At 39.3% G+C, this 24,427-nt stretch overlaps 2 protein-coding genes across 2 annotated transcripts in view; one reads left to right on the forward strand and one right to left on the reverse strand.

Moving 5' to 3' along the window:
* The window catches only part of LOC138021469 (uncharacterized), a 2,572-nt gene extending 259 nt beyond the window's left edge, over window positions 1-2,313 (forward strand). Inside the window, exons 2-5 of the mRNA XM_068868356.1 lie at window positions 829-868; window positions 1,164-1,204; window positions 1,656-1,730; window positions 2,022-2,313. Coding sequence (XP_068724457.1) covers window positions 829-868; window positions 1,164-1,204; window positions 1,656-1,730; window positions 2,022-2,072 — 207 coding nt within the window. The 3' untranslated portion in view covers window positions 2,073-2,313. The remainder of the gene's footprint in view (window positions 1-828; window positions 869-1,163; window positions 1,205-1,655; window positions 1,731-2,021) is intronic.
* Window positions 2,314-4,184: 1,871 nt separating this feature from the next.
* On the reverse strand, window positions 4,185-24,144 carry LOC138021425 (kinesin-associated protein 3-like). Its single transcript, XM_068868302.1, has 16 exons — window positions 24,017-24,144; window positions 23,751-23,882; window positions 22,454-22,676; window positions 18,714-18,855; window positions 18,078-18,299; window positions 16,731-16,808; window positions 15,323-15,501; window positions 14,938-14,991; window positions 13,671-13,779; window positions 13,269-13,369; window positions 10,280-10,501; window positions 9,024-9,189; window positions 8,523-8,648; window positions 7,222-7,320; window positions 6,403-6,488; window positions 4,185-4,843 (listed from the first exon to the last, which is right to left on the reverse strand). The coding sequence occupies exons 1-16, from the start codon at window positions 24,043-24,045 to the stop codon at window positions 4,262-4,264; spliced, it is 2,550 nt and encodes an 849-aa protein (XP_068724403.1). The 5' UTR covers window positions 24,046-24,144; the 3' UTR covers window positions 4,185-4,261.
* Window positions 24,145-24,427: the final 283 nt, after the last annotated feature.

A 24,427-nucleotide genomic window follows, 5' to 3' on the forward strand; every position in this document is an offset into this window, starting at 1 on the left:
CTCCTTAGAGATTTAATCCACCCCAATCAAAAATTAAAGCCATCCTGCACAGTAACAATGATGACAGTGTGTAATTTCAGACGCAAGAAATGACTCGGCTATATAGAGCTATATAGAGATAGCCTGTATTTTTTCAGTTCCCGCGGTTTATATTTTGAATATGATCAGTGGTCAATCTGTAGAAAAATACCGAAATACAAACAAAAATCAAATTGCTTCAGTCCTCTCAGTTTGATCTTCAAAATTTGCTGCTGGTGGATAGGGGGCACCTATGTTAATTAAAAATGAACTTGTCTCTCATTCGTTATCGGTACCGTGGGTGATGTGTCTGATTTTTGTTATTCCTTTTTGAGGGTTTTCTGCTCAGTTTGGTCAGCCTAAATGAACTTCTTAGAACCGATTCAAAATTAATCTCTTTTCAAAATTAATGTATTTCACTTGAATTTGTAGTATGTACTTGTATTTGATAGTAAAGATTAAATAACTTACATGTAAGTCAGCTCTCATCACTTTTGAAAAGGAAGGACCAAGGCAGTATTCACATTGCGCACGATAAGAGAAGGCAACGTATAATCATAAATATGGTATATTCAAGTATAGTTTAAAGTCTACATCGCAGTTATCTTACATCAAGAGAGTATGAACGTATTCATACTCTCTTGCTTACATATCGTGAAAAACCCAATCTCAACACTGACTGGAACACTAAAACCTTATGGTCCGAATCGAAAATGGCTAATCAGACATGTATAACATATACACGCTCCAAATTGACTAAATTATCCTGATTGCAATCTGAAAGCTTTCTTTTTGTTTTTATGATAATAGGACGAAAGCGAAGACGAGTTACAAGATCCAGAGGCATTTAAGGAAAGTTAAGAAACTGTTTAGCCAAAACATGTCATCTCTAGTGTGTTCACTTGTAAACTGATATATATTGTTATTATAGTTGAGGAGGTGGACTAGAAAGGGATAACCTCTTCCACCTCCTTTCACAATTTTTCACGGAATTTTGTAGTTGTTAATGTATTTTGTTAGTTTTTCTTTGTTTCCTGCATATGATAAATTGCCAATAAACCATTATTATCATCATCACTATTATTATTATTATTATTATTATTATTATTATTATTATTATTATAACTGTTCTCTTCTCGTCGATTAGGATGATGAGGAGTCCGCAGATAACAATGGATCTGAAGTGGTGAGTTACGGGATCTCGACATTTTTTTCACTTTACGACAAGAGAAAATTGAACCTATAAGCCAAACGGAATCTTTCAGGTGAGGGAAGCTAATTCTAACCAAAACGTTTTTGCCCTCGTGCCGGATAAGTTGCAAAGTTCCCGCATTTCACTTTTTCTTTCTTGCTTGCTTAAAAACTAACAAATTGCGAAATAAAAAAATCAGCCTAATATTCCAAAATCGGTGTCAATTTTGCTTTCCAAATTCCCTCTAGACAAAAGAAGAAGATAGTGAAACACATTTTAACTTGATTAATTTTCTTTAGTCTGACGTAATTGCACGTTTTTAGAAAAACGAACTTGTAAATCAAGATGATTTTCTCCGGCCCGCCACCAAGCTGACGGATTTCAAAACCTTTCCTCATCCGAGTCCAAATAGTTAAATAAGGTTTTTCCGTTCTTGCTTCACCAGGATCCCATGGTAGAACCAACGCGTCTACCAACCGTGGAACCTGCTGGGAGTGGCGATGGCAACGACGCAATGATGGTAACACGATTTTTCTTGTGGTTTATCAGAATCTTTTCAAAAAGACACACTTTTAATTTGTAATCATCACATACCTTCCCAGAGATCAAGAGGGGCAGACAACGCTAAACCTGACCGTAGTCAAAATGCCCGTATAAGTGTTGCACCTCTGAAAATTTGATGAAAGAGCGCAGATCTGCGAAACATTCCATCGAGCTTCTCAAACCAGAGAGATATTTCTTAGGTCGTAGAATGAAACTTGAAGCTTTCATGGGGTTTAATTCAATACTTCTTTTCTTCGTTTCTTTTCAGAGTGACGATGATTTGCGATCGGCTTTGGAAGACAAACTGCGGCTGAAGTAATTCGTGTACTGTTAAGTCGTATTCTCTGTCATCCCAGAAGGACCAGCTACAATTAAAATGCCGCAGCCTGATTTTTAATATTATTATGGAGCAATAGATTAATCTTGGCCTAATAGACGAAATTGTCATAATACTAACTTTTTTATGTAGAAATGCTACAACAAAAATTGTTTTTGTTTGAAGATATGCTATATTGTTTGCTATATTACAAGATACTATTAAAGACTGGTCTCGTAAAAAATACTGTGTTTCAAGCTGCTCAGTCCACAGTCCCTTGTAAGAAAACTGTTCCCCTTTTCTTTAAAATTAACCCTATCTCGCACAAGATAAAGCGTCAGACGCTCTTAATTTCGGCAACAACTCATGGTTTTAGAAGCCTTACCAACAACAATTGACTGTAGTTGATAAATAGGTGTGCTTTAGAATGAATCCTGAAAAACCTGCACACCTTTGTAACATGAAAAAATTCCGGTTCTATGTGAAACAGAAAACGCTAAGGGAGGCGAAGGAGTAATTAGAGGGGTCATGACCTCACCCTGGTGAGTAAGTTCCTGAAGGAGGGGAAAGTATCATGAGCGTGAGTGTTTTCGCTCTAAGGGCGTCAGTTCCCATGCTCTCCTCTTCCCCTGCGCTTGCTGACTCATTCATTTTTCATGCTTGAACCCAGGCTGTCTCTCTTTTCCTACCTCTTCACAAAAAGGGAAAAGAAAATCAGCCTAGGTTCGAGGTTTTCAGATTTCCAATCAAATTAATAAACAATTAGTAATCACGATGATAGGGCCTGGAGGTACACAAAAGAAATGAAATTTGAGTCATCACGAAGTGCAAAAACTGGAAAGCTAAATTACTTTTTAGCTCCCAGCTTTTGTTGCTTGCCACGTGGCATTGAAGAGGAAATTTGGCAACGGGGACTTGTACGTTGTGGTACATGTCGCCACTTTGCAAAAATTGTCTCAGAGTCCTCTTTAAGAATCGTAGAGTGTCCCAGGGGCTTTGGAGAACTAGGAAACATGTCTACGTTGACAAAGAAAAAATATCTCAGTTAGGCAACAAGGGAGCATAAACCATTTCAGAGATCAAAAAGCTGAGAACAAGTTTGAAAGGAGTTTCGGGAACAAGGGAGACCCTCATCGTAGAAAGGCATTGAATGTAGAAATCATGGCCCCACCTATTTTCCCCGTTGAAAGGAAGTTGAAACTCACGAGTGTTCATTCCTTTCCATGACTCATGCAAATTAAAGTCACCAAATTCGTTTTTCCGTCAGGCGCTAACGTGAAATGTCACTGACAGAACTAATGCGATTGCACATCTGCATGACAAGCTTTGGCGCCGGAAGTTACGGTTCACAATGCAGGCCAGGCTGACAATCTGACATCGTTTAATGTTACGCTCGTTTGAGGAATCAAAGGATCTTTGAATTGTAACTTTTAAAGGTACACCAGCCTGCGTAGCTGGCGGAACAAACTCGTTATTTGTCTCTCGCCCCAACAATTCCGCCAGCTACGGAGGCTAAAGGTACATTTAAAATTCTTCAGATCAGAGTAGTATCAAACTACAGTGCAGGTCATAGGTGTTGGGACACTTAACATATTTCCAAACTATTTTCCCCTCCTCCCTTTACAATGTTGCATTTTTAATAGTTTGAGAAAGTAAGACAGGTGTATGGAAGGCCCGACATCTTTCAACATTGTTTTTTTTTGGGGGGGGGAGGGGTAGGGGGTGTGTGGCTAAAGTCATCATTAATATTATGAGTAAAAGATTCAGTTTTACAGAAATAGAGCTATTAAATTAGCATTTAGTTAGTGTACTTGTTTGACATGTAAAATCAAGTGTCCCATGGAAGTATGACCTGCACTATATTACTAGAAACAATTGCATCGGAAACCGTGTCCTTGATATAATGGCTTTACAGAAAAGCAGGCTCACTTTACTAACACCCCTGTCATGTAACAACAACTTTGTTACCCTGTTGAGATTTCTATTTAAATTTGATAGACAAGAATTAAGACAACCGTTTTTAAATAGCATCTGTAAATGAAAGGGAATGCTTCAGTGAAATGTCAACGACCTCAAAACATGAACCATATTAAGCCTCAACTAAAATCTCTCTTAAGAGAGAGAAAACCTGAAGAACCTCACTTTATTTTCAATATTCGTCATCGTAAAATGATTTCTCTATGACAGCGATACTATCTATACCCATATTGCATGTCCTCGTAGCTTGAACGCATTCTTGACACAGGACGCCCATAAACATCTGTGGCCGTGTACCCAGGTGATACAGGGCGTCCATAGCGACTACTAGGTCGCGCAACTTGCTCTTGTGGGGCACTGTAAGGGCTCTGGTCAGGTTCATCATCTATTAAATGTCCCCAAGTCCCCATACCCGCTGCTTCCTTTTTTAAATATCCCATTCTGTCATCTGGGTATCCTTCGTACTGTGCCATACCATACGCGCTGACGGGATGACCCGCGGGACTTAAATACGCATCGCCGTTATACATCCCGTACTCGCTCGTGCCCTCCATCATATACTCCGGGGTCATGGCCCCTTCACGTGACATGAGCGTGACAGGGTCGTCATATCCCGGATGACCATAGAATAGGTCTGGTCTGTCCAAAGGATCTCCATCCATAAGCCCATCCTCAGCATACATCAAGCTGTCATCGTCTTCCATCGGGACACGGTTCTCTATCATTTCGAGCCACTGAGAGTTGTGCCAGCGAAATTTCTCCTCTTGAATCTTCTTTGCCCATTCCTCATCATACTCCTGAGCGAGGTGAGAGAAAACAGTCAAGTTTTCAAAAAAATTGACAGGTAACAACATTATTGTGGGTAACAAAAGTTAAATGAGTTTTCATTGACAAGTCTCAGTACCAGTTTAAGTCCAAAGGCGCCCGCAAACGAGGAAACACTGATGCGGAAACATTATTTCCCGAAACATTTCCTCGGCGCGCAAACAAGGAAACGTTTGCTGTGAAAGCAAAATGTTCCTGAACAAATTCAGAAACATTTTCGCTCCGCCCCCCTCCCTGAGAGCAAATTTTGCTTCCGCAACTAATGTTTCCCGGGGCCGCAAACAGGGAAACATTTGCTTCCGCAAAAAAGTTTCCGCAACATTGTTTCCTCGTTTGCGGGCGCCTTAAGGTTAAGTACTTATGTTAAGTCTAAGATTTTTATTGGTAACTCTAAGAACTATTGCTGAGTAGTAAGTCACTCCACTTTCTCACCCAAATCAACTTAAATAGACAGCGATTCTTGCTTCTGACAGGAGTTTCCTCGCACCTACTAAACGATTTTTCGAAAAATTTTGAATTGTTGACATAAATTGTTGTTCAAAAGCCGGATAACTTTACCCGGTGGATGAGTCACTGTCCAAAAGTTTCAATCCGTATTTTGCTCACGTCACCGTGTATACGCAAACTCGAAGCACATCTAAGTAAAGGCGAGGATGAAAACCTGGGTCAATTTTTAACGTGAAGTATATCTTTAATTTGCAAAATGACTTTTCCAATGGAGAAAGTTATCCAACCTCTGAACAATTGGGGCCTGGGGCCCGTTTCTCGAAAGTCCCGAAAAGCCATTTGTGAAACAGCCAATCGCTCATTTTGGAAGGCCGATCTTTTAACATGTTTTCAAAGTAACTAAAAGCCAACTGACTGTGAAATTTGACGACTTAATTAACTCCTCTCCGTTCTTGAGATACAAAGGGAATTGTGACACATACATACATACATACATACATACATACATACATATATAAACTTTATTCAAGTGTCAATAACTATTTAGCTCTTAGCTAAGAGCTAATTGGGGACACTTAATTAAAATTGATCAATAAAATTAAGATTAAAAGATAAAATTGATAGACACCCGAAAAAGGCCCGTAAACTTTCGGGACTTTCGAGAAACGGGCCCATGGTCCAAAGAAAGAAAAGCAAGATGACACGTAACAGTAATTGCAACAAACTATAAACGACAATAAAACAAAAAAAAAAGAGGTGAATTATCGATGTCGACATAGTCATCAATGTCATGCAGGAAGAGTCTGATGGGATTTCAATCTATCCGAGAGATATCCGAGATGTTTTTGCCGCTCCCATAGATCAACGCGCACATTAATTCCGTCAGCTACGCAGGAAAGACAAGAGAGCGAAAAAAAATGTTTTCTTATAGGTTGACATAAAAGCATCTTTAGATTTCTCTTTCGCTAAGTCTCGAAGAAACCGTTTCTAAATTATTTTCCTTCCTGCGACGAATAATTTTAGACACGGTCACGGTAAATCTGCAAACAAAAGTATACGTAAGGCAGCATTAAATCTTCTTTACCATGATAATGTCCAGTGTCTGATCACACACTTTCCGGATTTCTGTGTTCTTGTCGTGCATCAGATCGATAAGATAAGCAGGGGCTTCTGAGGGAGGGGACGAGTTAAGGAAAAACAATAGTCAATCAAACCTGCCAACAATTGGCATTTCAACTGCGAAAATGCTACATTTCGACTGTGTCAGTCCAAGACAATAGAGCTTTTTACCGATACGGCGGCCATTTTGATTTCTATTGTTTCGAAAGACATTATGAGATGCTCAGGGGGCAAATTAATGTGAATTTGCCCCCTGGGCAACCCATAATAGCTTTTCCCCTAGTAGTTTCCAGGTGATCTGGTGACGTAATTCGGAGGACTGGGGACAAAAATTTTAACGCCGTATCCCACAACCACGCGCGGCCTTATTTTCGAATTCAACATGGCAGAACTGAGGTAAGATCTTGTCGGATCTACTTGAGTGTTCATTCAGTAACAGGAAATGTGGTAGACACGGAATGATCTGTTGAGTTTTGGCGATGGAAATACTGCAGGGAGTTTGGAAATAACACCTAAGGCCGCGCGCGGTTGTGGGATACGGCGTTAAAATTTTTCTTCCCACTCCTCCAAATTACGTCACCAGATCACCATGAGACTTCTATTGTTTGATGGTAGAGCATCCTACTGCAACACTGAGTAAACTAGTGATGGAGACCATGGGACAAAAGACACATATCAACAACAAGTGAATGTTTCCGGCTTTGTATATGTTTGTGCCGTCGCTTGCGTTTCTAGTAAAAACCCAGCCTAAAGCATCACTGGTGAACCTTCATTCCAAGGATACGAGTTTGCTTTATAATCACTTCTCTCGTGGCCTTGTGAAAGATCATTTGGTAAAACACGTAAACAATCTGTAAAACCACCTCGTCGTCTTCTTGTTTAGCTGCGAAGGCAAAAAAAAAAAGAGCTTAAAGACGAAGATAGAAGATATTGTGAAGTTGCTAAAAGAAAGCAGAAAAATCCCGGGTCTCGCTTTTGCAGCCACGTTAGAGAGCTTTAGATTCTAGGACGAGAACGACTAAAGCCGCGGCTACACGAGCGATTTTTTGCTCGCGCCGGTGATGCGATTTTTTTTCCACCCTTGAACTGGCGACGCGACAGCTGAAAAAATCATTCGAAGATCTTCCACAAACGTGTCCCGAGCCTGAATGCATAGTAAAATGGTTTGGAGTTTTGATTCCCCTTTAATCTACACGAAAAATTGGGACCGTGGGAAATCTGGTTACAACCTGCATTTTAACAAATAACTGGTTTCCCAGAGCAAAAGAAGCTGAAAACGCCAACTATGTACGAATGCTTTTTTCTATCCAGACCCTATCCAACTAACGGTGGGTCCGTATGGAAAACATTGGAGAAAGATTATGGATGCCTTTTACGATTTCTTAATCGAGATATTAAAAAGGCAATGATATTATTCAACATTTTTAATATCAGCTTCCCGGTAACGACAAATTAACCAAATTGCCAAAAGCATATAATTTGCTGCAGAAATAATTTTCAAGGATATGTTCTGTTTTTCGGGGTATCCTGATTCTCATAATTCCTCTATTCTGAGTACGTGCATACGTTTGAACCAAGAGAACCAAGTGTGCTAAAAACACAGGCTAAATAAGAACGGTGAAAAGGTGACCACAACAATAAGTGCCAATCAGTGAAAAAAACACTGATGCCAGCAGAATTGATACTGTAAACTGATCAACGTACATGTAGGAAAGGCTTTCAGTTTCCGTCAACGCGCCGCCTTGTTGAGCTAATTCAAATCACGACGCACCAAAGATTCTTTTCCATTCAAAATGACATACCGTAGGCTATGTCTTACTACTCTTGCTCGCAAACTTTATGGTAATAGGGTGTTGAGGCACCCACACAACTTCGCAAAAACGAAAAAGAGACACCTATTCCCTTGTGACGCAGTCATGCCTACTCAATCCAATAAGAAAAGCCTTTGTCGACGTCGTAAACATAAACATCTTTATAATCGTCATCGTCATCATCAGTACCAGAACACAAACACAAAAAGCCACTAGTGAAGGGGACTTTAAAGGATACAGAAACAGTACGAACAAAACAATTTGTCCGTCTTACCGTTTAGCAAGTCTATTAGCATTTGAATGATCCCCTCTCGGGCAAACACAGTGGCGCACTCGTCATCTAATGATACTGTACCAATAAGGATCACTACTTCAAGAACAAGATCATCTTCCGCAATACCTAGAACACAGACACATAAAGGTATTTGACGTTGTTAACGGTAATATAGGGTGAGCGACTTTAGTTGTACAAAATATTAGATGGTCTTCGCTTCTTGAAAGTGAGCTTGATCCATAGATCTCCGTTTCCCGTTTCCATAAAACGGGGAAACTGGCAGATACTGGAAACGAGGAGGAGCAACCACCAAAACAATCTCGTTCCCAGACCTTGCTCTTCTTTTGGTCAGCACCAACAAGAATATTGCTCTTGGGACCAGCAGTTAGTGCTTAGTGACGGGAAAAGATATGTGAGCTAGTTATACTCTTCGTTTTGCTTTACTTGAAAAAATGTCGAGAGAGTTCTTTCAGCGAATTTACTACTCTAAAAAGGTCTTACCTGGCTGCAGTTTAGTTTTAATGTAGTTTAACATGTCGTAATCTGTTAGCAATCCCTGGAAATTAACGTCTTCTATTGTCAGGTTCCCTAGGATTCCTAGTGCCTCTAGGACAAACTCTTCGTCAGGGCAAGTTTGTACAGCATTTGCAAGGTCCCCTATGTATTCCTAATGACAGTGTTAGAAAAGAAATATCTTCACATTAGAAAGTGTGTTCAAGTTGATCATGTGGTGTGGACTCGATAACCAGTGACGAAACTTGAACTTTTTCCTTATAAGCGATGTCTCCGCTATGGGCTGTACTTGCGATTCACTCCTGCCCTACGCTACGCGCGAAAAAGCGAGAGAAACCAGAACACAACGACAATGTGGAGTGTGACCGTGCTGGGTGCCTGGTGGACACCAGAAAACGGCACGAGCATTTTTAATTCATAATTCTAAAGATGGCATAAGTAATGTACGTTACTATTTAACGAACCTATCATGAAAGAAAACCTAGGAAAAAATATATAAAAAAATACAAAATCATAAGACGCTGCCTGCTACGAAAAAAAAAGAGAGGGATAAAAGTCCCCTCTGAAAAACGTAGTCCTCGACCGAATACAACGCATGACAGCTCCGAGGGATAGAGCTTTACACTGAATAAAGAATATCTTGAAATTGAAAGTCCAATGGCTGTCCAGAAGACGAGAGGCCTGAATAAACTAGATCAAATACCATAAGAAGAGGAACAAAAGATTACCATCAAGTGATAACAAATCTTGCTACGAACCGTAATGAAAATGCTTTCCAACTCCACGCTCTTACGTTGGAAAGCATTTATTCCTAATAAACCGCAAGTGACATGTTGTTATTAATATACATGTACCAACAAGTGGCTCACTAGCTTCCGAAACAAAGGGTTTTTTTGTTCTACTGATAAGCTCGTACGAATAACACTTAATTTTGCTTGTCAAAAAGAGCCATAGAGGAAATTTGTAAAGGTATTCACACGAGACTGAGGATAATAACAATAATCATGTGTCATTTTAGAAGTTGCTGAAGTGGGCTGTGTCTCGCCCCTCGAACGGTAATCTAACATATTTTAAGTCCCCTTATTACAAACTGCAGTCAGAATAATGAATAAAACAGACCCTCAGTCTCTCGATATTCTGCCTTAGGATGGCCAGAGTTAAAATATGGGTGAGAGATAATACCTAAAGACTGACAAAACACTTTACGTTTAATTTCTTCCTCTTTGACTATTCAACCAACTCACCACAAACTGGGCTTTTGTGGGTCCTTCGTGTTGCGATATGTTCCTTATCATCTTGAGCAGTAACGGGTCATTGCATTTAAATGCCCTTCTCATCAATAGCCTCAATCCAGGACCTTCACACACAAGCTGAGCATTTCTCTTGTTCGCAGCCAGGTTGATCCCTAACGCGATGAGTTCCAGATCAATACGGTCTCCTGGGCATTCCAACATCAGTTGCATCAACTACCAAAGTTACAGTAGACAAGTTTAAAAAGATAATAAGTTACGTATAATTCAATTAACCCTTTTTTATAACAGAGAGGGCAAATAATTAAAATTAATCAGTGCTGATTGGCTGAGACAGTGGGCATTTTGCATTATTTTGGTAATTGCCCGGGACAAAATCACTTTCATTCTTTACATGTAGTAAATGTTTTTAGCTGGGCTGGTTTCATTGCTTTGGCATCGCTGTACAATATTAAAATTCGGGCGTTTTACAGTTCATTTACGCTGACTGAACACTGAAATTGCGTCGTAAGTAATTGTGCTGTTTAGCGATCGTTCTTGGCCTTCTTCATAAAAGAAAATTCTGTCCTTCATATTATGAACAAGTAATGGCATGTTTCCTCATAAATTAAGGATTTAATATCACACATATTTTCAGAAATTGCAGAAATTGTCATCGTTTCTGCGCAACTCTGGCTTTATCTGCAACTTCTAATGTGCGATATTAATCCTTAATTTCACTCGGCCCCATGCGATTACTTATACTAATAGTCTTGATTCTAATATTCTAAATTTAGATGCTATCCATACAAGTTTTTGTCTTGTCTGTTTTTTGTTATTTATTTGGTGTATCCAAATTTTATTATAGATCATTTTTCTTTGTTTTAGCATGTTTTTGTTATATGGCTAGTGTTTCTGGCCGGTATAACGCGCGCTGTGATTGGCTAAGAGCAGCTAAGCGCTACGGCATTAGGTATCATCATCATCATCATCTTTTCCTTTTCCCTCTTAAGGAAATAGGGCCTTGCGTTCTCTCTCTCCAAGCTTCTCGGTCTTTCGGACAACAACCGGCTTCTGTCCAACCTTTGAACCCAAGTTCACCTCGTTCTCTCTCTAACTTAGTGGGAGGGCCGGACGGGAAAATATTTGCCCCGAGGAAATGGTGTATACCATGGGCTCTTTACACTATTCATGAGCACTCAGAATACGAAGTTTGCACAAAACAAGTAACAAAAATTTGCACAGGAAATTTATCTAACATGTTTGCATTTACTTTTCGGGCTGTAAATAACTTGGATGATAAAAAGCGACGAAATCCTCTAAATTGCATCGCACGAAGCAGTATGTGTTTCTTGCAGGGACGTACGGCTTTTTCCGGCCCTGCTCGCGCTAATGCGTACGGCCCTCATACGGGCATTTTCCCAATAGTTTTACAGTGAAAGCGCGCACGGGGCCGTACGGGCCATATGATAATCTCCCGTAATGCCCGCGGGCCGATTATGGATTATGCAAATAGACGAGTTCACGCTCTTGAGTGCATCATGGGTAATCAGGGCAAGATGGAGAGAAATTCAAAGGTTTGTAAGGAAGTTCAAAATGATGAAAAGTATTCATGATATGCAATTTTGGGTTTTTTATTTTCCAAAGCAGAAGATATGCGCTCAAAGGTGCGGCAGAATAAATTTGGAGAGAATGGCTATTGTAGAAATTATTTTATTAACAAGAGTTTCTGCCATACATTTCCTTTAATTCCAAAGGCACAAAATTACAGAAAATTTATGGAGACAAAAAAAGCAATATTTATGAATTCCAAAGAACGGACTCCAAGTCTAGTTCATCTCAGTTGTGAACATGAACTTATTTGTTTGGTTTATGAAGGCGAAAGTCTATAAAGTAGAGTCATGTACAGTTTATTTTCCTTCGAATTTCCATACAAACCTTTGAATTTCCCGCCATGTTGCCCTGATTACCCATGATGCAATCAAGAGCGTGAACGAGCGAGCGAGCGTGTTAGCCACATAATAAACAACTTGATAATCTTGACCGTTAGGTCTTTGCAGCAAAATCTCAAACCTTGGTCTAGCTGTACTGACCTCGCTGTCACTCAGTCAATACGGTAAGGCCTTACTTTGTGATTTTGCTGGGGTTTTGCTGTAACAACCTCACTCTCGGTTATTAAGTAGTTATTATTATATCTCTCAGATAGTACGTGCGCTGTAATTGGCTAAATTAGCGGGCCGTATTCTACAGTACGGCCCGCTGTACAGCCCGCTAAATTTAAAATTTCGACAAAACATCATCTTGCGAGTTTTTCATGTCATTTCTGTTGCATAAACTTGTACTGAAAACTGCTTGAATCTTGCAAGCAACTAGTTCAAACTTAACAGCCAAGAAGATTTAGTTTTTGGGATTTTGGCACGGCATTCTTTGTGGCAGTTGAACCTTCCGCTTCACTTTGACTAGTTTCCTAGCCCGCGCGCCGGTTAACCTCAGAGATATAATAAATATCTTACTAACCTCGTTTTCTCGGTCTGTACTGTAAGTTACGGATCCTTGTTTTTTCCCGTTGATTTATGGCCCAAGCGCGAAGCGCGCGGGCCATAAATCAACGGGAAAAAACTCGGTCCGTAACTTACAGTACAGACCTCGCACTCGGTTAGTAAGAGGTATATAATCTTAACCCACTGACTCCTGGGTGTGTGACTTAACAAATTTTACTCTGTCAAATGCCAGACGAGGTTACGTGTCAAGTAGGGGCATCCTGGGGTGCCTGTGGAGTCAACTGGTTAATATCATGATTTGCCACTTTGTTAAGCCTGTAAGGGAGAGTAATTTTTCAGGCCTCGGTTGTTCAAAAGGTGGATAGCGCTATCCACCGGATAAATCACTATCCAGCAGATAAACACTAGCAAAACCAATTGACTTATCTGGTGGAAAGCGGTGACTCCTGGGTTCAAACTATTCACTATATATGTACTATAGTACATAAATTGCTGCAACTTACGATGGGTATACAGTCAGTGTAGGTGAACATTGACTTGAATTGATCATCCATGCTGATATGGTAAAGGACACACAGAACTACCACACTGTGAAGCTCATTTGCTAAATTGACAGGATAAATCAAGCAAAGCCATGTATCAGAAATAAAAGGATTCTAAAAATGACTTTCCTGTGGTTTTCTCAACTTTCTTTACTTTCCAAAATGGAGAATATCAAATTATGAACTGCCCTTGATTGTAAACCAAAATAAGCACAATCCAGTATGTCTTCTACATTGGTCTCCAGAGGCTTTTCTTATGTAGGGTACCAATGTCATGTGTAAATTTAGTCTTAAAGTTTATAGGTTATCTTATAAACTGTAGAGATGATGACCTGGACAGATTTGGAATTCAAATTCACTTACAAACAAGTTGCACTAGTTTTGGTAGGAGACCAGCTTTTACAGCTTTAGCACGCAATTCATTGTCAAATGATAGGTTAAGGATAAGGCGTAGAGCAATGTTGAGAAGATCCTGCAAGAAAAGGGAAGAAATCGAAAACGGTTAGCGAATGTGTGATTCAGGGAAATGCCAATAATATTTGCGCACTAACAAAACACTGACTGACCCTAGGTCAGCTAACCCCATCCTGACCCCCCACTAATCCCCTTACTGATCCCCCACTGACCCCCTTACTGACCCCTTATAAAAATCCTAGAGAAATAAAAATTAAGATTTTAAAAATACATACAATGTACTGGCCGGCTTGAGTAAAGAGGGCGGAAGAGGGTCAACCTCCTATTGATCCAACCCCTTTTATGTGCAATGATAATCCTCTGTTCTCCGTTAACGAATGCCAAATGTGCAAAATCAATAGTCTAAGATTTCTTGTTCTCTTTGATGGAAACATGAAGCAATAAAATAAACGTCTTCCGTGGGAACAATCTGTAAGTTGGCCAGTACTTCCAGGTACCACAGTCCATTCAGCATTTACACACGGATGAACTGACATGGCGAGGTCATCAGGTAAGAGCATTTTTCATTTTAAAATTGGCCCTTTCTCACAAGAATTGGCCGTCATTTTCCTGCCTATGGTGGATGCTTACGGACTAGAGTGTGAACTGGCACTGCTGAGTTACTGACACTGGACAACTTCTAGTTTGATGCAGTTCTGTTTATGTTTACCATACAAGATATTTTGGTCTTTTTTTCTGACAAGAGTGGGAAGTAAATTTTATGTTTCGAAAGATTTCAAGGCATCCATCTATAGAAAAAGAAAGGATTGTTATTTGACAGAAAAGGCCCGGTTGAATCAATGGTAAATCTCTTGGACTGCCATCTTTTTTTTAAATTTAAAGGTGGGTGTAATTTCCTCTTTACTTCAGATCGGCCACTATGTATTTTTTAAATCTTTATTTAATTTGTAGTTCTTGTTTTAATTTTAGAAGGAGTCAGTAAGGGGGTCAGTTCACAGGGCATTACTAAACCACGAAACAGCGAAACACTGAAACAGCATGTGTGACCCCACCATACAGTTTTTGGTGGAAGCAAGCTACTTTTGAAAAACCCTGATACGGAAGTTTAAAAGCAGAATCATTTGTGATGGATGAATAAACACAATTTTTATAAGACATCGTGACTTTTGTCATAAAGAATGTAATAAACACAGGCTCAAAGTCAGCATACATGTACCTCATTGGAGTGGGGAATTAAGTTGTTAAGTTTCTCAATGATCCCACATTCTGCCTGTAAAAATCAAGAACAATGAAAATTTAGTATTGCAAACCTGCAACCTTTTGGGAGATATATGTAATTTACTAAAATATGGATCTTTCACATCAATTATTTATGTAATACTAGACAATTGAGCACAGCTGTTGAGGACTTGAATGAAATCCTTGCTGGATACTCCTTCTTGGATCTCCCTCCATTGTCCAGAAGTTCCAGGCATATAGAAGACTTGCCACTTAAGACATTACTTACTTGTACATCCAGGTTGGGATAATTTCGACGGAAAGAATGTTCAAACTGAGATGTACAGCCAAAGTGGGAACATTATTGTTTGTCATTCACTTACCATTTCTGTTTTGTTTTCCACAAAAATACTCAGTTTCTTCAAAAAGGAGACAACCAGGATCAGTAAGTCAACATTGTCTCTTTCCAACAATTGCACCAGCATATTCACAATCTTCTTGTTCTTCATTTTCATTTCAACCTTGGCATCTTCAGCAAGATTTAGGAGTAGGTACGTCAAAACTGGAGCAACGTAAATAGAAACAACTTAATAGATACTCAATTAAAAATTTGGTTATGAACTTGGGGCAAATCATCCCTATTAATATCTTCTGCATTTTTGGTCATTTCGAAAAATTAGTCCCAATTTCAATAAATATTAAACAAAAAGCGCTAAAATTACAAAGTTCAATGATTCATGCTACTACGAAAACCACCAATCTGTGGAATGGGTGGAATTTTACGTGTCTTTGCCCCTCATTGTTTCGCATGTAAATAGTTCAAATTCTTGAGAGGTATTGTGTTCGACTCCATGGCAGAACTGAGCGCGTGTGGAAGGCTTTATGATCATGGAAAAGCTCTCGAAGAAGGAAGATTATACAGGACATAAGTGTAAAAGGGAAAACGTCACCACAGGTTTCTGCGGGTGACGTTTTTATGTGATGGATTAAATTTTTCCATTGTTGTGGTCGTTCCAGTACACTTCAAGCCGGTGGGAATGGAATTTCATCAAAATGTTTAACGAAGGTGGGCGGCGCAGTGATTCAGTAAGCCAGGCCCAATCCACAGGTCTATGGTTTTCGTAGTATAGCTACATGCCAAATGCTATGGTCAAGAGATCAAGTGAAGCTTTTTTCAACCCCCTATGACCTCCCCCCAAATAACAACACAGACTGAGTTCCATGCTGTAATCCCCTGAATGTGATTATCACATGATTAAGTTGTGATCACTGAGAGATGCTATGCACACAATATACAGCACAATTCAGAGCCCACGTAATCTTTGACGAAAAAAACATCCTCCGCCTTCATTATACAGTCGATATAGTGAGCACCAGTGAAGTGAGTCCTTAAACAGTAAATCAAGGTCAACAAATTGCCAAACTGTGCCAATAGTGATGGCTAGAGGGTCCAATTTTGCCAGTGCCACTGATCCTTAACTTCCATGACCAAATGTCACTGATCAATAGAAGAAATTCTGAAAAGTTTCCAACAATGACTACTCTTCCACACAGCAGGAAAAGAAGTTAGAAAAGTTTGAAGTCATGAAGCTGCTAACTATCATAGGAGAGGAAGTGAGGGAGTCTGGGAAGGGCTATGAGCTAAGGTCCGAGATACTTGCTCAGCAAACCTAACAAGCTTTATTTCCATGATTTCAGATCACATTTCTCTCACAGGGAATTGGCTCATGTGTATCTTGGGATCCAGTCTCCTTATAAATCAATGTCAATGCTTGAATGTGAGATATTTACCTCGTAGAAGCTGCTCTTGCTTTTTGACAAGCCCGAGAAATTTCTTGTATCCTTTTTCATAGTCTTTTCTGTTATTGCGTGAACAGGTCAAGGAAACAACCATTTCACCACTAAATACTCAGCAACACAATATTAATGGGATTTGTCCATGAAGGTCATTGAAGTTGGCCCTCATTGTAATAATTAGTGCAGCCAACAGAGATTTTTTGACATTCCAGTTGAGTGGAATTTTTTCTGGGATTTATCAGACTACTCCCCAGTTGAGCTATGGCATTTGAAATAGATCAAGTGTTTTCCACCAAAAAGGAGTCATTAGTGTCAAGTGCATTTTAGTGCTGTGGCACTAATTGGGGACAGTGTACTGAATTCAAATCAAATAAACTCATATCAAATCATTAAATGGTTTTTGAGGAGAGGGGAAAACCAGAGTATAGTTGAATAAAACTGATGTTGTTGTTGTAGTGGAGAACCAACAAGTATACAGTAATTAACCCACACAGGACGCTGAGCCTGGGAATCCAACCAGGGTCTCAATGGTGGGAGGCGAGTGCTCTCACCACTGTGCTATCCCTGCTCCCTTGGAAAAAGACAAATAATTTTGGTGTCATGCCTAATCAGGCCTAAGTTGTTCAAACACAGTGATACCTTATAGTCATTTAATCAATGAATAGCACCACCCACAAGCCATAACATTTGGAATTGCCCATTGGCAAGTTTTTACCACCAAAGGGAAGTAAATAAAAAAAAAAAAATTTTTGGGATGCCCAACCACTGTCCCAAATGTTACCCATTAGATGAACAATCGCCATTGGGTATGCTATTCAATGAGATTTGATAATATATGTTTAACAAATAGATTCCATGTCGCCATGCACCCGTTCAGTAATAGATCACAGATGGTGTCAAAATGTGGTAAGAACAAAAAAGTGGCACACGAGGTGATAGCTGTGTGTCTGATGTTCTTGCCACATTTTGACATCTTCTGTGATCTATTCCTGAACAGACGCAAGGTAACATGGAATCTATTTGTTTTATATATTTTATAATACTGTAATAGATGATACGTGAGAACCAATCAAAATGTATTATTTAGCTTATTATAATGTTAATCAATAGTACCGGTATATATAATGGTGTAGCACAAATCAAACTCTGCCCTTTTAGGAATAACTTGGACCAGGTTGTGTTTTTTCCCAGTAAAAGTTATTTTGCAATGCATTCATGATACATGTATATGGAAACTGCAGAGAGGGAAATTGCATGAAACTTCTACACTGACTCAGTCAATGCCAACTAAATTGTGAATACTCGAATCCTAAAGTTTATGACTCTATTTTATCAGGATATTATTTTTCTTCTTCTCTAGCTCAGCAGACCACTGTTCATATCTCTTGACCTCATGCTCCATCACTTGCATGCACATGGCACCAATCTTGTAGTGGATAATGATAGAGTGAAATTGAGAGAAGCTGGAGAAGCAGAAGAAAACATACACAATGTTGGTTGTCAGCTCTGTGCTTTTCTTCCAATCTTCTCGCAGCACTCTTGACAATGCACCTAAAACAGGTTCTGAAATACAAAGTGAGTCAAATATCGTTAGATTACTTTTGCTGCCATTTTTATTACCCTGAAATTGTCTTGGTCAAATTCTCTTGCTCTGGACCACCACAACTTTAGAGAAAATAATTTGAAAGCTGCCCCTACTGTCAGTGAATTGGCAACAATCCCCAAGAGTAGCGCATATAAATTTTGTCTGGTTATTGCCAGCAGGATTTTATTCCTCAATTGAGAACCCCCTGTACCCAGGATGCCAGAGATTTTTTCTCTCATAGAGCGACAGAATAGTGAGTGGCTTTTTTTCATTCAGGGCAGAACCCCTCTAAGTCAGGAATGAGATGACTAAATCATACCAACAATTAAAATTATTTTTATCCACAAGCAACATATCGAGCTACATTGTAAGAAACACAAATGCCAACTTACCATTCACTGCAAGTTCTTCCAAGTTGTCTGGATTTCTGGCTAGCTGTAAGATAAGTCCAGTTCCTCGTATCTTTTCAGGAAGTTCTTCATACAGCAGTTCCACATAATCTTCTATGTCATTGATGTTAGCTTGCTCATCAAGCTGACAATCACAATCAGAATCAGCAAGAACATGAAACAAGATATCACACCAGGATCATCAACACACTGTCATTTCTTAATCCCCATTGAACCATTATTTTAAATGCATAAGATCTCACTGTCGAATGACTGGGAAAATCAACCCTTACAATGTAGCAACTGCATGGCAAAATAGACGTTGGGTGCCAAGGACATCCTGGGAATTCAACTACTGGTACTAAAATTAGACTGCCTCCATGGCTGGACGATCTTGGCAACCTACATGTAGCCATGAACCTCTTCATTCAGTACAGAGGAAAGGCACAGGTCACACTAATTACAGGGCTGTCAACTCTCCCAGATAATCCGGGAGACTCCAGATTTTGGACCATATCTCCCGGTCTTAAGATTACGGTGTGAAATCTCCCGATAATTATTATTAATCGCCAAAGTTTGTCATTCCTAGTGAGAATGGACTTACACAACATTACAGTAAAATTTGGTTATTTTAACATCCATAATAACAAAATTCAAACGTTTCACAATTTAAGCAATAATTACAGCTGTAGATTGCTCGCAGTCCCTTCTGAGTTTAATAGTCGAACTGCCTGCTTTGGTCATGCAAGAGAGCCAAGGGGAGAATGGTGATTGAGCAAGGATATAGGGACTGCATGATCTCCTGTAACTGATGTGTTTGGAATCTCCTGTTGCACCAGCAATGGGGAATTTGGATTGGTCCATTAACAATGGACCACTGGCAGATTTTTTTGATGACTTTAATAATTACTTCTTGTCAGACTATGATGCCAATCTGTCTTCGATTTTCCCTGGGAAAAGAGAAGCACAATATTGCTTTTGCGGTTTTGATCAAATGGCTAACACATTGAACCCAAACAAGAATTAACAAATTGATGTCAGTTTTTCATGTGTCTGTCCTGTTATTGATCATGAATTTCGTCATAACATTGTCAAAGTAGCTGAGGATCCAAGAGGCAATAGCCGAGGGATCCACAGACTACTTTGACAATGTTATGATAAAATTCACTGTTAATAACAGGACAGACACATGAAAAACTGACTTAAATTTGTTTTTTACAATAACAAAAAGGCAAAGGGGTCAAAATTAAGTCAAAACACGAGAAGAAAGCGAGACAAAAATGTGAGAAACTTTAATCTGACGTGAGCAATATCGCGTCATTATCGCATAAATTATAAATTTATGTGTCTGTCCGCTTATTGACAATAAAAATTAGCCAATGAGCATGCGAGAGTTTTTGCAGTCACTGTAAAACAGAAACTTGAGGTCAAAGTTCTTCTATCAACGCAGGCAAGCATGTTATGGCTATGCTACCAACTGGTTTCAGCAAGACCATTTTTTATGAGAGCTTTGTAATCTTAAAGGATACGAGTGACCCAAATCAAATGCCATTGATCGTGGTACTAGTTCCTTGTCGCATCATCACTAAAGAGCAGCTTCAGTCAAAGGATTATCTATGGGTAGTCGCCTTCAAGAAGAAGGGGAATGTTTTGAAGGACATGGCTTCAAACAAGTATTGAGTCATCTTTTCTGTATTCTGACTTCACTGATTTAATGATAGACAATGAGTTGTCCATTCTAAACAAGAATTTTCTTTTTGTCCTAAACATCACACCGTCCAAACTTGCAAAAACACTCCAACATTAAGTTAAGTTAAATATAGCAGTTTTTCTGCAGTTTTCTTTCCGAATAGTTGATTGAATTCGACATGCACATAGATATTCCTCTAATGTTACCGATTCATTCCTCACGGGTAACATTAGAACCCACAAATGACCAGCTCCCAACGTCAGTGGCTTCATAGCTCAGTTGGTTAGAGGTATCGTGAGGTCACGGGTTGTAACCCCGTTGAAGTCCTGACTTTCTAAGGCTTCTCTACGCAATTGCAAAAATTGCATTCATAACTGAGAGGATCACAGCTTTACTTGATTTCATATCCGCAGTTCATATATGATCCATTTCATATATCATTTCATCATTAACAAATAACATATCTTTCCCTTTCATATACAAGGGAAAAACAACCATAACTAAAGATATTTTTAGCCAAGCAGGTGCAGCTGAGAAAAATCGTAAAAGTACTAAATTTGCATAAACAGAGATTCCCGGGTTCATACAGAAGTAAATTGCACCGCTTCGCCGGTCGCGCTTTATCGTGTGGTCGCCAGCCATCACGTGCAAAGTCACGGATTATGTTACATGTGAAATCAAGTGGAACAGCTTTAAACCGATTGTTTCGTACGCAGAAAAAACATTTTCTTAGAGGTTTTGTATACTGTAACCACCAGCGTCTTAAAACTTTAGCCGCCTTATCTGCTAGAAATAAAATAAGCCAGAGTGCCCGGCCGGGCGACCGCATAATTTTTCTCACTCGCCCGAAGCCAAATGTTAGTCACCTCTGGTGACCGGGCGCCGTTACAGCACAGCCTTGAAGATGTTGATTGTTTTTACTTGACGCTTCAGGGGGAGTTTTAAGGACTTTTAACTTTTGGTTTCCAACTTGTATTTAAAGACAAATGTACCTGAAAAATTTGTCAAAATTCCCGATTTAAATATCATAAGTCGAATGGAATCAACAAGTATTTTTTAGTGTAAAATATGTGATATGACGTCATCAGAAATTATGCCACAAGCATTATGACATCATCTATCATCCCATCCCAATCAATTCTCAATATTTGAAGACTTTGGGGGTTGACAGCCCTGTGATTATGAAATGTCATAACAGTGAAAAGTTGAGACTGAGAGATCTACTTACACCTGCCATCAAAATGCTACAAATGGGCCATTAAAAAACTGAGCATGAGGAATTAAAAGGCAGAGAGAAATATGACAAAACCACTAGAGCTCCACATTGTTAAATATGTCAAAATGCATTTGTCTGCATTACACTTTGAGAGAAAATATTACTGTTCATTAAGCATGTCTATTTAATGTGTAGGTAACGTCTGCTACGAGCCTAGAAGGCCCATCAGGCCGGCACTTACATGTATCTCCGGTTTCTGCAGCACGAAGTGACTAGGAGTATTTTCTACTCCCCCCTGGATGGGATGCCAGTACATCACATGGTTACCCCCAGCATTATATTTGCCGGTACCCATTTATACACCTGGGTGGAGAGAGGCACCATGAGAGTAACGTGTCTTGCCCAAGAACACAACACAATGTCCCCGGCCAGGACCCGAACCCTGACCACTCGATCCGGAGTCGAGCGAACAAAACATGAGGCCACCGCACCTGTGGATTTGGCCAAATCATACAGGATTGAAGCACAAGCAAGACCAACACACTGTCACCCAACTCACAAACAATTTTCTTCGATAGAGAATGGGATTTTGGTAAATTAAATGAGCTTTGCATCTTTCGTAAAAATGTTCTATATTTTGATTCACAGCATTTGCGTATACTGTAGGTCATAAATTCTCATCTATCTAAGGCAAAATAAAAGCTATTCTAGGTACCTCAAAAGTGAGTACATTTTTTGTTGACTGTAATATGTTACATGCATGTATATCAGTGAGTAAATATCTGTTAACAACTTATTGATTCTCTATCAACAACAAATAATTATTTGTCTATATACCTCTGTGCCTTCAAAGTCGGCAGGAACAGCAGCACGTTTTAAGGCATCACCTTTTTCTTTCACTTTTGCTTTCCCATCTCCTGTATCTTTCCTGTTTTGTAGGTAATACAACAGCTGTTCCACTTCAGGAAGTTTGCTAGGATGAATAAGCTTGCACTTTTCAATGACTTCTGAAGCAAGCTTTGCTATGTTGGTGGTAGCATTTAAGCTTTGCAAGCGAATTCTGTTGAATGAAATAAAAGTCTGTTTAACAGGAATCCATCACTTTGAAAATGACTTCATTTTTCCTTGTCGTTCTGTCTACTTTATTGTTTCTGGATAATTCAGAGTTAAAGGCCTGCATTGAATTTTACACAAACAGAAAATCTGAAAATCACCGGCGAGTGCCCAATCAAAACACTGGAACTATTTCAAAACAACAACGCAAGCACACAATGTCTTTTGGGTGAACATGGGCCTTAAGGATCCAGTCGGATCCGCGTCTCATTTTCAGGGTTTTGATTTTTTAGTATTCAAAAGGTTATTTGTTTTTCATGCTATTTGTGTGCATGGCTTTGTTGCTTGAGATCTTTCCCACAGTCTGTACCTACTGGTCAACCCCTCCTGGAGATAATTGATTGGCATACTTTACCAATAACGAAAATCAGGGCAAAGTCTTTAACTTGTGTGCAGATTTCAACATGGTTTGTAGAGCTAACTATGATTTCAAGTCTTAGTTTGGTCGCAGTATGATGTCATTAGTGTCATAAGAAAGGCTAAGATTTGAACTTGGTAAGGAAAAATGAGTATCAGTGTTTCAATTTGCCACAAAACGACTCTTATTGATACAATAAAAATTCAGTAAAGAGATCAAAGAACAATTGTACGTTTACTAAAAATTTAATGTCAACACCAATGGCACTTGTTCTCTCAAAATTAAACAAAATTATCGGAAATGAAATTGTTCACAGAATTCATATTCAAATACGTGCTCTTATTTTGACTTGAATTTTTGCCATTCCGTTTATCAATTTCTTTAAAACTCTTCATCACATAAGCGTAATTACAAATGCAATAAAACTGTAAGCCGTGTCGTAACTAGGAAACGAGTGACGCCTACAGCTGGAGAAGAGAATTGCATATTTTGTCTTGGAGATCCTGTTTACAAGCATTTCACACCAATAAAACTTACCTTACCTGGTATTAGCGGTTATTTTAACCAAAAATTATCAGAACACTGAAAGACACTGAAATTGAAGATCTAGCTAGCTAGAAATTGTGGCGGAAAAATAGCTGCATTTCTATTAGCTAAGCTTACACTTTCTGACACTCCTTCCGTTCGCCCAACATAGGCTCTCCCATCTCGCCAAGAATGACAGCTTCCAGTTCATAATTAACAACGATCGCCTTTTCTGTTGGGTGGGCATCGATGCTTCCTCCCTTAACCCTCCTAAACAAGATCGAAACACCGTCAAAACATATTAGAGGAAATCTCAAAATCATCGGCAAAAGTACATTCCCGTCAAGTGTGCTATCCACGCTTTACACTTCTAAATTACGACAACTTTAAATAAACAATCTAACCTCTTAAGGTACCGAGCTTCATCCTGCATTTTAAATCTTTAAACAGGCTACAAAATATTTTTCCACACTTGTAAACACAGGCTCTTCGACTTATTTTCTTCAGCTGCCATTTTATCAAAATTCCCCGCGCAGAACGCTGGGAAGGTGATAAAAAATTGGATCAGACTGAACTGTTGGAACTCTGAAGAGAGGAATAAAATGGTGCAATATAGTAACAAAATCTCAGCGAGTTTCTTTGCTGTCACTTCAGAGATTGGGCCCAAGGGTATCAAGGACACAAAATTCCCAAAGACTGAAGACGAAGGAATTACACAGCAATTAAGTGAAGCTATGATCTTCGCAGTTATGAAGGCAATTTTTAGTAATGGCGTAGAGAAGCCTGAAAAATTTAGGACTTCAACGGGGTTTGAA

This window comes from Montipora capricornis, chromosome 2 (genome assembly GCF_036669925.1).
Source record: "Montipora capricornis isolate CH-2021 chromosome 2, ASM3666992v2, whole genome shotgun sequence".
Classification (NCBI taxonomy): Eukaryota; Metazoa; Cnidaria; class Anthozoa; order Scleractinia; family Acroporidae; genus Montipora; species Montipora capricornis.

Bases quoted from the DNA above. Each gene is read 5' to 3' on its own strand.
- LOC138021425 (XM_068868302.1), bottom strand. From the start codon at position 24,045: ATGCAGGATGAAGCTCGGTACCTTAAGAG. The intron at 15,502-16,730 runs GTAAATATCTCA...ACGTTGCTCCAG, and splicing joins GCAAGAGCAGCTTCTACGAG to TTTTGACGTACCTACTCCTA. The intron at 14,992-15,322 runs GTAAGTGAATGA...TGATTTTTACAG, and splicing joins TGGAAAACAAAACAGAAATG to GCAGAATGTGGGATCATTGA.